We start from the raw sequence: 16,059 nt of genomic DNA, 5'->3' as shown, positions 1-16,059 counted from the left end.
CCTTTGCTTTGACTTTTAACATATTAGAAAGTCTACAAATGTGCAAGCATATTGTTTCATGATTCCCTGGCAATCAAATATAGTACATATGCAAGACAACTTCCCTATAAGTGTAAAGAAGAGAGAAGATAAGCAAATGTTTATAAGAAAAATAGGAAGGTGGAGAGGTAATATCTTTCAAATCTGTCATGTTCTTCTACTTTTTCTACTTCAAAGCCATTGGCAATAAGCACTTCAGGGTCTCATGCATTGTATTCCAGGGCTTCTGAAATAAGATATGGATAGTTTTCAAAGACCCCTGTAAGTATAAATGAAAGCCAATGGCTGGATTGACTAAATGATAACTTAGATATAGCCATGGTAAAAATTGTTTGAATTGAAGATTTGAATTTTTCCATAAAATTTTTTTTCTTGTCACCTGTTCCCATAGTTCTTGTTATTTCAATAAAAAGTTTTATGGTTTACCATATAGCAGTAAGCAAATGATGTTCTTATTGAAAAAGCCCTGATAATGAATGCAAACTTTCAGTTTCTTCATATGATGAACAAAGATGCTTTGTGGTTTTATTGTTTATCAAATTACAAATAAAGAAAGTAGAAAATGAAACTATCCCAAAAGTGGAAGTCATTTCTTTCTGCTTACGTGATAAGCTGTAGTCACTGGCTCTAACAATGACTATAAAAAATAGATGTTCTGAAACTTCTTAGAGGCTGAGGAGGATCAGTGGAGTAGACCTCAAGAATGGCACATGATAAAATATCACTTATGGAAGATTCTTGGAAAATCCTTGAAGAGTACCATATAGATGAAGATCTGGGCTTCGCTCTGCCAAATCCACTGGTAAGAGAGGGTGGTGAAATAAGGGGAAATATCACAATTGGAGGCAGAGTTTGAATAACTGTGTCTCTCTGTTCTTCAAATTTTCCTCCTAGAAACTCAGTCATATATGTAGTTCTTATTTACCTAATAGAAATTAAGAATGATTAAATAAAGAAACCATGGAAGGTATTTTACCTTTACAAAAGGACTATACTATAGATACCAAAAGTTGACTGATTACAATCGTTTTTTCTGAGGGTATTCTGAAAAGGCCAAAGTTATTAATGTCCATGAGTCATGCAGAAGCCCCTTTTTCTAGTGATATCTGTCAAACTGGTCAAAGTTTGTGCTCTTGATTTGATTTGGTTTATGAAATGATACATCAAGTAACTTTCGTCTTGTATGAATAATGGTTACTGTTTACTAAGAGTAAGATGCAAATGAGTATGAAATACCTTAAAAATTATATTTTGCAAGTTTTAGCTGTAAAGCACAATGCATATGGAGAAAAATGCTTGCTTCAAAATTATATGTCCCTAAGTTGTATTCTAAAGAATGCCACGTATATCTATTTATCATTAATATTTTAATAATCACACATTTAGAGTCAGAGGGCAAGATAGTCATACAGAGGTGCCCAGCACTCACCTCTTTCACAAAGAAGCACCAGCATAACAATTAAAAGCTGAATTTTGAGGTGAGTGATTTTGGAACCCAGCAAGTTAGAGACAAGAACCCTGTAAAATACAGTCTTGGGAGAGTGGAGAGTATGGTATAAAGCTCACCGAAAAGTGCGACCCAGGTCAAGGAAAGGGGTAAAGTCCCAGCAGACCTCTGTGGCCATCAGCAAAGGCAACCTTGCCATCGACATTGGCAACCTTAGCGACACGGGGGACAAGCTTGGAGCCCAGTTAGAGGGACTTTCTGGAGCGTGCACGATAGCTTGGCTCTAGAGAAGGAGTTTGCACTGTCTCCCCGCACAAACCCCAGATCCCAGGATGCCGCAGGCGGGTCCCACATTGAGGGCGGAGCTATGCTGCCTTTTCTGCTGCTTACGGGATCAGGTTAATTAGCTAAGCAGTGTAATAGGCCCAAACAGCTTCCCTAAAGGTTCCAACCTCTGCCTAATCCGCCCAAGTTTCACCGTCAGTCCAGTTGCCCACAATCACGCTCAGCGGCGGACACAGCCGCAAGTTTCTGGAATAACCCGCCCAAGCAGCCGCCCTACCCCACCCAGGCGCGCAGCAGCTGAGCCACCGCTAGAAGTGGGCGTGTTGGGGGCGGAGTCACAGCGCGGTCCCTCTGGCTGAGGAGCCTGGCGGGGAAGCAGCTGCCTCGCTCCGCAGGTCGGGCATTGGAATCAGCTGCAGTTTCGCCTCCTTGATCTGGCCTGGGTCCAGGCTTCATGCCCCGGCGGCGGTGGACTCTCCCAGTCGCCCAAGCCGCTGTTGGGTCCCAAGGTGCGCCGCTGCTGCTGTGGAAACTCCATTATGCTCCGTTTCCAGCGCCATCACTGTCACTGCCAGAGTGACATCTACAATTGTGTGCAATTTATGAACCCTGACACCTCCCCCCCCGCCCCCCGTGGCTCCTGGAGACCTCAGGGCTTTCACACACACTGCGTCCAAACACATGGATGTAGCTGAAGAATCTCTGTGAATTTTATTTATATCGGTTATTTTGCTTTACAGTTCACTTACAGTCTTAACTTGGTTTTAAAGTTCGAAGCCTTACCCATGTGGAATAAAGTTAAGCCATTTGTCTTCAGTCACCACAGTCCATTACTGATGACCCAAAAGGCTCACTCTGAAGCAACCTGAATGAGGCATTAGGGCAGGGTATACAGGAAGTTGTTCAGACTTCTGCCTGTGCCTCACTTCAGGATTTTGCCTAGGTCTTGCGTTTGTGTTTCCCTTTGGGTTTTGTTTGCTGTTTAGGGGGGTATTAGGAATTGAACTCAGAGGTGCTTAGCCACTGAGCCACATCTCTAGATGCCATTCGGCACCTGGCTGTATATTTTCCTTTGATATGTGATAAAAAATATGATCAGATCAAGAAGACACTTTTATTTGAATTTCATTTGTATTTGTTGGGCAAAAATCAAGCCTATAGTGGAACCAAAGTAGGCAATTTACATGCATACAGTAGTCCACCCTCTATGTTTTTGCTTTCATTTGCTTCAGTGACCTGCAGTCAACCATAGTCTCAAAGTAAAATGGAAAACGCCATAAGTAAACAATTTATGAGCATTAAATTGCTCACTGTTTTTGAGTCTTATAATGAAACTTCACACCACTCCATTCCATCCCTCCCAGGACATGAGTCATCTCTTTTTCCAGTGTATTCATGCTATAAACTCACCTACCTGTTAGTAACTCAGTAGTGCCCAGGTTATGAGATGGACTGTCAAAGTTTTGCAGTGCTTGTTTTGCAACCCTTATTTTTATTACTAATAACCCCAAAGCACAAGAGTAGTGACGTCTCTTGACAATTTAGATATTCCAAAGAGGAGTTTAATGTGCTTCCATAAAGTGAAAAGGTGAAAGTTCTTGATTTAATAAAGAAAAAAAATTGCTGTGTTGTTAAGCTCTATGGTAAGAACAAATGTATCAGTGAAATTGTGAAGAAACTATTCAAGTTGTTTTTGCTGTCACACCTAAAACTGCAAAAGTTATCACCAAAGAGCATAGTAAGTGCTTACTTCAAATGAAAAAGGTATTAAGTTTATCATAGGATGTAGATATAGGGAAAATGCATAGTGGTTAAGTGCTATTTGCAGTTTTAGGCATCAACTGGGAGTCTTGAAACATTTGCTAGAAGCATAAGAGACTTTATCCTATACAGTTTCTTCTATATTTCCAGGTGTATTTCAGTTCTTGAAAAAGATATATAAATTTAAAATAATTTGCACATTATAATCCTTGTCATCAAATATTAAGACATAAAAAGACTATGGATTCTGAAATTGGAAATATATATGTCTGAATTACAATTTGTGTGTGTGTGTGTGTGTGTGTGTGTCACAAGTTATGTAAACTGAGGCCAGGTTCTTTTTATTTATGACATAGAGACAACTTTTGGCACAATTACAAGAATTAAATGAGAAATGCATATGAAATTAGTGAGCAGAAAGCCCAATCCACTAATGAGATTTTCTTCTGTTCAAAGAACTTAAAATCTAGTTGAAATGGAAAAAAATATAAAACACAAGATTACTTAATAATGACATGTAAGGTATACTCCATAGGATTTATAATGGAGAAGATTGATGTTGAATGGTATATACTAAGGAAGGTTTTAGAGCATCTGTTGGGTTGAAGTTTGAAAAGGATGCAAAATGAAAGTGCTTAAAGAGAGAAGAGGTGGAAAACAGAGAAGAGCTTGAGCCCTGTTTGTCAGGTGACAAAGCACAGGCTGGTGTTTTCAGACAAGTACAGGTTTGTTGGGGCAATGATGCACAAAATGTACTTAGAAGCAAGGGGAGTCATCCTCAGGAAACCAACACTATTTTACAGTAACTTCCACTAGCAAATCAAAGTCCTATTTTTTTCTTTCAAGGAGGAACTACCTCATGATTATGACTCCTGGATTTTCATTGCTAAAAATCTTCCTGAACTGATTGAGAATGGCCAACTTCGAGCAGAAGTTGAGAAGGTTTGAAATACATATTACATTTGTCTTCTTGTATGGTTGCTTAACATTTTTAAGTTGATTTCTAAGCCTAAATTAGAAATTGGATCAAGAGTGAATTGGGTCAAGTCTCTCCATTTGTTCTCAGATACCACTGCTCAGCATTGATGAGCTCCAAGGACATAAGTCACAGCGACTCGCACATTTGGTTCTGGGATACATTACCATGGCATACGTGTGGGATCGAGGTGATGGAGATGTCCGAAAGGTATGGAGATTTTCTGGTATTTCTTATGCAACATGAGTGAAAATGAAATCCAATTGATATTTAATGTAGACAATCCCAGTGTCTGGTTATAGTTTCCAGAGCATTTGCCTATCATGGGTGAGGTCCTGAGTTTGATCACCTGTACCACAAAAAAAAAAAAAAAAAAAAAAAAAGAAAAGAAAAAAGAAAGAGAAAAAATTTTCAAAAAGTACTATAACTGTACTTTTAAAGTTAAGATGAGAGAACAAAAAGAAAAGAAAATAAGTTTACTGATTTAGCATATCAACTGTTATGATTATACTTGCCTTTTTCTTGTATAACACAGTTGCTCCATCCTATCCATACACATATGCATTCGACTTCTTTAATTTAATTATATTGTGAACACTTTTTAGTTACTACACAATCATCCTAATTGTTTGGAATAATTGTACAACTGTTCATTGAGTTACTGAACTTTTGCTTACCTACTAAATCTTCTATTGATAAATATTTAACTTTTCAAAAACATTTCATTATAAACTGGGCATGGTCACACGTGCCTGTAATCCCAGCAGTTCTGGAAGTTGAGGCAGGAGGATGCAGTGTTCAAAGCCAGCCTCAGCAACTTTGAGAGACCCTCTGCAACTCAGTGAGACCCTGTCTCTAATAAAATACAAAAAAGGGCTGGAGATGTAGCTCAGCAGTTAAGTGCCCCTAAGTTTAATTTCTGGTACCAAAATAGAAAAAAATCAGTATTATATATGACACTACAATAAATATCTTTGAATGGCTCTTCATGGTTAATGTGTAAGTGCTTCCATCTATCAACATAGAAGAGTATCTTGGTTTCGTTCAACTCTTATCAACATAAAAAAAACCTTAATTTTAAATCATCTTGTATATATATTTATAGGTATGCATTCATGTGTCAGTCATAGTCTTACTATTAAAATAAAAATAGCAGTGAAGATCACATTGTAAATTAGGCTCATATTCAGTATCTGTCCTGTAATGCTGCTAAAATCCTTGCCTTCCCATCTCTTGTAGTGGTCCCAGATTGAGCCAGTGCAAACACAGGGGTTCCAGTTAAATTTGAATTTCAGATATGCAATTATTTAGTGTATGTGTGTGTCCTGAAAAATGAAAATTTGTTGGACATCCTGTATTTTATTTGGCAGCCACAATCTTATCAAACCAATACTGGAATTTATTTATTTATTTGGGGGGAGGTTACCCGGTATTGAACCCAGAAGCACTCAACCACTGATCCACATCCCCAGCCCTATTTTTTGTACTTTATTTAGAGACAAGGTCTTACTGAGTTGCTTAGCACCTTGGCCATTGCTGAAGCTTGTTTTGAACTCTATATCCTTCTGCCTTAGCCTCTGGAGCCGTTGGGATTACAGGTGTGCCCAACCCCACCCAGCTCTGAATTTAAGAATAAACTGGATTCAAAGGGCGTCTTCTACCACTTAGTGAACACTTTCCTTTTTCAGCAAAGCTAATTAGTGTTTTATTTAGTTATTTTTCTTATCACACTGTGCTTAAAGGCAGGTGATCACATATGATCCACCTATATGATGAGTCATTTCTGACACATAGGGATAGAAGTTGTTGTTCTGCATGATCCTGGGAACAACTCATGCTAATCATTAAACTACTACATCCAGATTGGGATGATGCCAAACAGTCTAAAACTGGTTCTAGTCTTATAATCTAACTTAAAGTTTCTTTAAGTGAATAATCTCATTAGATTTGCTAGAAATATGTGTGTCTGTACTGAAAATCAGTCTATGCTAGTTGCCCTGAGCAGAAGTCCAGAGGACTTAAATAGTAGTTGGTGTCACCACTAATGCTCAGAAGACAGAACAACAAGGCAAGAGGAAAAACACTGACCAAGAACGTGGAGACCAGAAGGCATATAGTGTAATTGAAAAATAATAAATGTATCAGACTTTAGGTCAGAATTAAGAAAGAAAAGATGAAAGTGTATTTTTAATTTATCATGGTTTCATAGAGTCTTATCATTCTGAAAATAATCTCAGGAGGTAGTTGTACTGTAAAACCCGTAAAAACATGTTTCAGTGGGGCAGTTATTAAGAAAGAAAAAGTTAATGAACAAAATGTAAATCAATATAAATCACATTTTGCTTGAGAATTGGCAAGAAGTTATCATCTGAGTTTCATAGCAGCTGTATCTGTAATAAAGACATGTTTGAGCACTTTATTTCCTTTTTCCAGATCAGTTCTAGTTAATTATTCAACTAAACGTCACCCTTTTTACCCCTCTGAACATTCTCTAAATCAGAGACGGACAAAATTATTTCCTTTTGAAAAATGTAACAATTTTGCCAGCTACAATGTTTCAGTCTTTAGAAGCACAAGCTCTTCAACATAAAGTATACATCCCAGTGTGATTTGATGACCAGTGATTTTGTCCTAACATTCTGTTCTCCTGGTTAAAGCCCTCAAAAGTCATTAAGCTAATGGAGAGTGACTTGGGTTATAACTCCTGTGGTTTTCACAAAACTGTGGCCCATGACTTATCATCATACCATCTCTATCCACTACCCCAGGCAGGCCATAATCCCTATTCTTCCCCTCCTTAGATACACACATATATCAGCCAAAGGCTGCTGATGACAATGATTATCCCAATTACTACATGGGACAGTACAATTATAAGCTAGGTGATAGTAGATGATGAAGTCAGGCAGATAAAGGATAAAATGTTAGTTTCATGGCTAAGGGAGTTATTGGAGAACTTGGCCTGGAAAGGAGGAAGCAGTGAATGGCTGTAAGAGCTCTCGGAATCAGCTTGCCTACTTAGCCATCTAGTTAGGCAGCATTAGACAGCTGCAGAATCACCCTGTGTGGGCAGAAGCCTTTTATTCTGTGGCTGATTGCAGAACAGATTTTACAAGTAGCAGGTTCAGAAAATGAAGAGTTGAGGAGGAAAAAGGGGCTGAGCTGTGTTTTCACTTCCAAACCCAGCAATTCGATGAGCCTCTATACCTCCTGAGGAAGAGAGAATGAAAGAGTTTAGCCAAAAGTGCCATCTCAGTTGATGTAGTTATTTCTACAGTGAAATACAAAGCCAGGGTAAAGGAGCTCTCTTCTTCCAGGACAATTAAATCTGAAAGATTTACTAAGCACCAGGGTCCTATGGTGAATCTTTCACGGGGAAAAAAAAGTGTCCAGGAGAATTTCCTTCTGCATTGAGCTTCAAGAGTAGCAAACTGCACTTCTACTGTCTCATATCCAAAAGTCTTAATTACAAAGACTTTGAGTATCTTTGACATAATCAATTTTATATTTTTATTTCTGGTGAATAATGTGGTGTCTTGCATAGAAAAATTACTTAATAATTATTCATGGGAGAAATGGATGAGTGAAGGCGGGAAAATAGCTCCCAAGGCCACTGGGAAGTAAAAGACCCAGGCTTTGTACTCTGTTCTTTTTCTTCCTTAGAGCCGAATTATGCCCACCCAAATTCAAAACATGAATGTTTAACAGTTGCCAGAGTTAAGTAATGAAATGTGGAAAAGAAAAAAAATCCACTTATTTGTTTTCAAATGCCATTATACAAAAAGCAGTCAAGGTTTTGGTACCCAGAAAGCAGCAAAAAAAGTAACACACTTCAATGATTCAAACTAAGTATTGTGTTTTAATTAGGTCTTGCCAAGCAATATTGCTATTCCTTACTGCAAACTCTCTGAGAAGCTGGGACTGCCTCCTATTCTGTGTTATGCAGATTGTGTCTTGGCAAATTGGAAGAAAAAGGATCCCAGTGGGTATGTAAACTGTGATTATAACAGATGAATTGGAATGTATGTTATTTAAATCAATATGTAGTTATTTATTGGTTTAATTTTTGACAGTACAGTTTCTCTGGTATTGTCTATTATTTCTTGGACTATTGTGTCTGAAACTACAAATGTACAAAAGTGAGAGAGTGCTGTGTATTTAACATACAGTAAAATACATAGAGATTCTAAATGTTCAATTTGAATTTGCCTTTTGTATACAGGTATGCATGTAACCACGTCCCCAAACAAGCTTACAAGCCACAGAGTACTTCTGTGACCTCCGAAAAGTTCTTTGTGTCTCTTTTTATTCAATTCCCTTCTCTGTTCCAGGCAAATACATTCTAATTTGTCTTATCAGAAATTAGTTTGTTTTTTATTGCATTTTGTATCAATGAAACCCTAGAGTATATATGCTTTGGTGCCTGAGTTCCTTGGATTAACACATTTTTGAGATTTTACCAATCTATTTTTAATTAATTAATTTACTTACATTTTTTGTTAATATATTATGATTAATGCAAAACACTAAAACTCATTATACCATATTCTACATGCACATACCACACTTTGATCAATCTCCTTCCACAGAACATCCCTTTTCCTCCATTCTTCCCTCCCCTTGATTCCTTTGCTCTACTCTGATAATCTCCCTTCTATTATTAATTGTTATTTTTATTATTATCATCATAATTTGAATTAATTTTTAAGTAGTAAGTTGCATGTAAGAGTTTCCAGCAGGAAAGCAGCAGTGTCTGCTTCTCAGAAAAGACTGCACAGAATTGAGGCCACTCCTATCCCTCAGTGATGGGATTTGCTCCAACAAAGACCTGTGGCCATGGGTGTATACAGGAAGGAGTGTTCTACAGGTGGCTGTACCACAAAATGAAAAGATTTGATCTAGAAATTATCTTAACAGTAATAATGAGTTTTTACTATGTGTTCCTCGCATATTTAATTTTTTTTATAAATTAGATATTTCCAATGCAATCCTGAAAGATACAAAAAAAACCAACAGTTTTTCTTTTTTAACTATGTCTTACCTCAGTTTGATCAATAGTATTCAATCTGATAATAGTAACTCAAAACCATTTTATTTCAATTACCTTTCTTTCTCTATTCCAATTGGCTCATGGCTTCCGGATTGATTCTACCAGGCCTATGACCTATGAGTAAGTATTCTAAGAACTATTTTTTATTCAAAGTGAATGTCGATTATCAAAGTATTACAAATACATTTTTAAATAGTTGATTGAGTTCAGGCAAAAATAATTTAGGTTATTATTAAAAGAGCAAATAATCCCATTCCTTAAAACTATATCTATGATTTTAATATGACCATGTCTATTTAATATTATAGGTAGAGACACATACAAAAATACAACTTGATATGAATTATGGAATTTATATGCCTAAATACAAAATGAACATACATCTATGTATCTGTGATCTAATGATCTCCCTGGGCAGAACTAGTTAACAATGTCAATAAGTAGTTATAAAGAAACCTGTTTTTGTTTGCTTGATTTTGCTTTTTACCAGTCCTTATTACTTTTGACCTATGTACTCTACATAGCCAAGAGCTGGAGAAACTAAGGTGTAAGCTTTTCCTAGTGAAGCTAGACTAATGGAAAGGAAAGGCAACTTATGAAAATTGTATAATGTTGCATGATTAATAGAAGGGACAAGAAGGTAAACTGCTAGGAGGTCTAATCAATTATCTAATCATATAACATATTTAAAGGGAAGAATCCATGAGGCAATTTATTTGAAGTGAGTCCAGAAGACAGGAAAGATGGCAGTCTATATAGCAGAGGACATAGCAAGTGTGAAGACTTGGAACTGACAGAAGTCTTGGTGCATTATCAATGCTGAAGGCTAGCTGGTGTCACTGTAGACAATGATGAAGATAACAGTAGGAGAAAAAGATGAAGAAATAAATTTATAAAAAGAAGGAGAAAAGGATGAAGAAATAAATTTGTAAAAAGATTATCACTTATCTTGCCAAGGGACATAGAGCAAGCAAATAAGCTACAGGGGTGGTCTGACTTCAGAAACCAGAATTCTAACTACCACAAAACTCACAGATACACAGACATTGAAACCATTTTTGTACCAATGCCAAGACTTCAACAGAAAAGAAAAATAGGGTCTAACCAAGTTATTTGAATTTCTTGGTCAATTCCTTTATATCAAATAAGCCACTGATAAATTGAGTGAGGTTCACAGAAAAAATTTTAATATATTTATTTAAACAAAAGATTACTCCTTCAAACTCTACCTCAGATTTCTCTTAAAACCTTGAATATCTATATCTATTTAATGGAATAGTAGAAACAGACATATTTGTGGACTTTCTAGTTCTAAATCTAGAACAAAATCCAAGTCCCAGTGTAATTTTAAATATTATTTATTACTAATTGTATGATCTTAGATAGTGTGCCTAATATAGCTGTGTGTGTATGTGTGTGTGTGTGTGTGTGTGTGCGTGTGTGGAGTTGTTGATTTAACATGTTTGCAAACTATAAGTTATACTAAAATATACTGTGATTTTGCTAAATTTCTTGCCTATTTTACCTGACTTTCTTAGCAACATGGACATTTTGTTCTCATTTCCTGGTGAGGACTGCAGTAAAGGATTCTTCCTGGTTTCTCTGTTGGTGGAAATAGCAGCTTCTCCTGCAATCAAAGTATGTCCACTTACTTTTGAAATTTTTATGTCAATTCATAACAGAGTAATTCCTTAGTAACTGAATTATAGTAGCATGAATTGAGTTTGTGTTGGTTAAATACAATATAAGATCACTTAATTAGGGGTAATGGATTATCTTATAAAAAATATTTTATTTGCTTTTGTGTATCATCTAAAATATAAAACTAGGGGTCATATATTTAGAATCAAATTTGAAAATCCTGTAAGTAATAAAAATTTTCAATGCAATTTGTCATTAATAATACATAATGACATAATCCAATTGTTTTGACTTTTAAAATATAAATGAAGAAATAAATTTAATTTGTGGGTTAAGCTGGGGGAATTTTATATCAATGTTTAGTGGTAGGAGATCTTACATGTTTGTCTTTTATTTTTATTTTTTAAGGCAATTCCCATTATACTCAGTGCTGTGAAACAGCAGGACCAGGATACTTTGCAAAAGGCACTTCTTGATGTGGTTTTTTCTCTGAAAGAAGCCCTAAGAGTGTTTCAGGAAATTCATGGCAAGTACTGTACACATTACAACATTCTAAGAACAGTCAGATGTTTCTGATTGTCTGAAGGGTACAATCGGTTAGGAAATGAAAGTAAAAAACAGCTGTCAGTGAGCGTGGTTTCACTTGTTATATTTATCTCATTAAATAATTCCACTTTCCATATGGTAGATTTTATTATCTCCATTTTACAGATAAGGAAATATAAATTCAAAGACATAAAACACTTAAGGATACACAGGTAGTAACTAGTAAAGCCAGAATTTCATACCAGATCTCTTTAATTCTGAAGAGTTTTTTGCTTGCTTCTAATAATTACGAAGACATTTGCTAAATGGGAAGGAAATTTTAAATTCTGAAAAAAAAATCTTAGCTTCTGCTTGATAAGAGCTCTCTGCTAATTCTGCTTCTTCACAAGTTCACTGAGAAGCAACAGAGAAAAGCCATTGAGCTCAAAAGTTGTTGCAAAATTAACAGCTAGAAAAGCTGCAAAAAACGAACAAACAACAACAACAACAAAAAGGTTTGGAAAAGGGCATCTGCCCTACCAGGTAACAGATTTAACAAATATGTGAGTATTTATCACTGGGCTTGGAGCTACTGCTGATTGCTCCTTGTCAAAGGAGACACATTTTCAGATCAAATGTTAGTAAGTTTTGGGGAGGGAGACCTAGGGATATATATATAGTCCATGGGGCTGCTGTGTTTGTTTGTTTTCTTTTGTTAAAATTTTTGGTCTCCCTCACTCTTCTGGGGGCCTCGTACATGTTAAGCAAATGCTGTACCACTAAGTCATATCTCCAGCCCGGGTTTATTTCTTGCAAGCACTTTATCTGTGTGTCAGTAAGAATACAAAGTAGTACTAGAAATGCTGACAGTTTAACTGGCCTGAGGATGTAGAGTAAGGAGGTGGGTGGCTTCTTAAACAAGCAATGTAGCAGTCTGACAGTGGACCCCATTCCATGGACATGGGTGATGAGCCTGGCACCTCCACCATTGGTAGGAGAGTGAGAAGGGCTTTTCCACATGGGCTTTGTTCTGCATAGACTGACCTGATCCCTTTCCTGAACCCTGTGATAAAATCCTGTGAGTTATTTACAACACCTTGAACTCCCTGTTTACCTCTAATGAGTCTTAATTAAACATATTCCATCTTTTTACAGAATATGTGGACCCCAAACTATTTTTCAATGTTCTTCGCATTTATTTGTCTGGGTATGTAGTATTATGCTTGAATTTGTTTTATTTCAACTAATATAAAAACACACCAAATACTTATTGATGGTTCCTCACCATTCATGAGGTTTGGATAACAATTATGCTAAAAATGTATTTTGTAGAAAAAGAATAGATAGTATTCTCTGTTATTACTGGTCCAGGATTGCCCTAGAAGGGGAATAGGGAAACTTGTCATTTTAAATAGAGTGAATGATCTGGCTAGTGCAAAGGTAAGTTTCTTTTCTGGGAGTATTTATACCAAATTTTCTCAGAATATCATTATTATTCGCATACATGAAAATTAGGGAGAGATTTGGATAAAGAATCACAAAATCTGTCTTGTCACCTTCTAATACCTCTAGAGCAAGATTTTAAATCAGAAAATTGACAATTAATATAAAGAATGATTTTTTTTTCTTTCCTTCCTGGTCTAGCTGGAAAGGAAACCCCCAGCTGTCAGAGGGTTTGCTGTATGAGGGGGTCTGGGACACCTCAAGAAAATATGCAGGGGGAAGTGCTGCCCAAAGCAGCATATTTCAGAGTCTTGATATCCTTCTGGGCATAGAGCAGATTGCTGGTGGAGGTGAGTGGAAATGGCAAATAATAATCATCGCTTGCAATAATATAACTTGTGTCTTAATATTTATAAAGCTTCTTCCCTTTGGCATCTCATCTAAGCTTATTGGATGCTTTCAGGAGAATCAGAAAAGTAAGGATTACATGGCCAACATCCCATTTCACGGACGAAGATGCAAAAACTTAAGAGGATAATGTGACAGGCTTCTTGTTAAACAGCTAGAAAGTGGCAGAGCCAAAACCCAGATCCAATTCATCCTTCTCTCAATCTGGATTTGAATATGTAATTATAGGCTGATAGACTCTGGGGGAGCCAGGATCACATGTTCTGAAAATGTAGGATGAGATTCAGAAAGAAAGTCACCTGCAAATGAAACCCAATTGTAAGCAGAAGTTGGGGAGATGAAGGCCGCAGTGACAGGAGAGGCCTGGCATATCTTGTGTGCAGCCATCCTACGGACCCAGCAGCCCAAACAGGCTTGCACAGGAGTTTAATGAGGAGCTACATTCTTCAGGAGCATTCCCACATACCTGTCATCCCATCTGCTGGGAAGGCTGAGGCAGGAGGGTTGCAAGTTCAAATCTTTAGCACTTTAGCAAGACCCTCCATCAAAATAAAATAAAATAAAATGAAAACATAGTTCAATGGTAGAGCATTTTTCTGGCATGTATGAGGCACTGCACACAGAAAAAAAAGAAAGAAAAAAAGATGAGCCACTTTTTTATATGTCTTTTTATATGTATTTCTTCTTAGAAAAACTTCCCACTTAAGCTTCTATTTTATATACTAAGAGGAAAGCACTGGGCTAGGTGAAAATGATTTTTTCTTAATTTAAAATGATCCTTTAAACTCTTTTAAACTCAATGTCGTGACCTAACAAGTGTAGATTATTTATACCCTGCCTATAACATCAGCCTCTTGGAAGAACCAAATACAGTAGAAAAATGATAAAGAAAACACATATGAACATTCTTAATATGAAAAATAATTTTTGCTCATTTTATTTTCAGAATTAACTGTAGTTTTGTGTAGTTACCATGGCTGGCTGGTAGCAGCCCAATAACTGTTTATCCTCCAAACAGGGTGATCTTAACCTCAGAACTTTTTGCTATAGTTCCTAATAGTGATCTCCCATTTGCTCTGACCTCCCTCAGCTTTCTCCCCTGACTGGGGAAGACTTTGGCCTCCCTGTTACCTTGTCTTTATCTTGTTCCTTTAGGACCTGCTGCTGAGTTCCTCCAGGACATGAGAACATACATGCCACCAGCACATCAGGACTTTCTTCGCTTCTTAGAGACAGGACCATCAGTCCGTGAATTTGTTGTTTCAAAAGATGATGCTGGCTTGCAGGAAACTTTTGATCAGTGTGTGGAAGCTCTGGTCTCCCTGAGGAGCTACCATTTGCAAATAGTAACAAAATACATTGTGATTCCTGCAAGCCAGAAACCCAGGGAAAATGAAATGGCAGAAGAGCCAACTGGACAAGAAAACAGAGGAACTGGAGGCACTGATATCATGAATTTCCTAAAGACTGTAAGAAACACAACCAAGAAATCCTTTTTGAAGGATCGTTAATGTAACCCCAGCAAAGGTACATTTCATTTAAGCACAGAAATTGACATATTTTCCTGTCACTGCTCATTGAATCAGACCCATGAATTATTGATAGATAGTAATTTACTAATGATACACCATAAAAAGATTTCTAAATAATTTTTTCTTTTATCTATGGATCTATGTAGGAAAATAACAAAAAAATGATAGTATAAGCATACTACAAACAACATTAGAAATATTATAACCTGTTTGTCAATGGAATATAACGATGAAATTCAATAAAGAGAAAAGTCATGTAAGATCTAATAAATCTTGCTTCATTTTTGTCTACCATTAAATATTGCTTCAGATGAGGTATACTCCACACTATTATCCCTTCAGCAGGGCCAGTGGATTCTGGTACTTTCAAAATGCTAGTGCTTGTTCATAATTACTCGTTTATTTGTATTCTCTTTGCACAATAAGCTTCAGGATGCCAGAAACACTCTGTACTATTTATTGGACCTATGTTCCCTCAGCTCTTAGTACATACTTAGCAAATAACTACTGAATAAATGAATGTATGAAGACATCTATCAGGACATACAAGAATAGGTCACCTTTGAAATGCAGTTTCTTCCTAGGTTATTGAGCACTAACACTCTAGCATGAATTTGTTTAATAATGGAATTCTGGAAAGGTAGAGATGGAAAGGAACTTAAAAATCATCTAAGCCAATCTCTGCATTTTAAAGATGACAAAATTGAGGCTCAGAAAAGTGAAATAACTTACTTAGGATAATAGTTGATATAAATAGGAAGAAATTTTGAGTTTTTGATAAGTCTTATTTTTTTTCTTTCTATTTGGAATAGACGAGGTTAGAGGGAAAGGAAGTATAAGTGAGGATAGGAAATGAGATGACATAGCAGGATCTTATCAGGAAGCAAATGGTCAGCCAGAAATTGGTTGCATAATGAAAGATAGAAGGAAAAACTATTCAATGCCCAGGGTA

General features: G+C 36.6%; 1 protein-coding gene across 1 annotated transcript; it reads left to right on the top strand.

Annotated features, from left to right (window-relative positions):
• The first annotated feature begins 655 nt into the window (after positions 1–655).
• Ido1 (indoleamine 2,3-dioxygenase 1) lies at positions 656–15,378 on the top strand. Its single transcript, XM_027939368.2, has 10 exons — positions 656–841; positions 4,379–4,474; positions 4,599–4,718; positions 8,376–8,494; positions 9,664–9,678; positions 11,097–11,196; positions 11,608–11,725; positions 12,880–12,931; positions 13,369–13,517; positions 14,731–15,378. Exons 1-10 carry the CDS (start codon positions 743–745, stop codon positions 15,084–15,086), a joined length of 1,224 nt encoding a protein of 407 aa, XP_027795169.2. The 5' UTR covers positions 656–742; the 3' UTR covers positions 15,087–15,378.
• The last annotated feature ends 681 nt before the right edge of the window (positions 15,379–16,059 follow it).

Source organism: Marmota flaviventris, chromosome 3 (assembly GCF_047511675.1).
Source record: "Marmota flaviventris isolate mMarFla1 chromosome 3, mMarFla1.hap1, whole genome shotgun sequence".
NCBI lineage: Eukaryota > Metazoa > Chordata > Mammalia > Rodentia > Sciuridae > Marmota > Marmota flaviventris.
This window is presented reverse-complemented; position numbering and strand designations above follow the sequence as displayed.

Bases quoted from the DNA above. Each gene is read 5' to 3' on its own strand.
- Ido1 (XM_027939368.2), top strand. From the start codon at position 743: ATGGCACATGATAAAATATCACTTATGGAAGATTCTTGGAAAATCCTT. The intron at 4,719-8,375 runs GTATGGAGATTT...TGTTTTAATTAG, and splicing joins GTGATGGAGATGTCCGAAAG to GTCTTGCCAAGCAATATTGC. The intron at 13,518-14,730 runs GTGAGTGGAAAT...TTGTTCCTTTAG, and splicing joins AGAGCAGATTGCTGGTGGAG to GACCTGCTGCTGAGTTCCTC.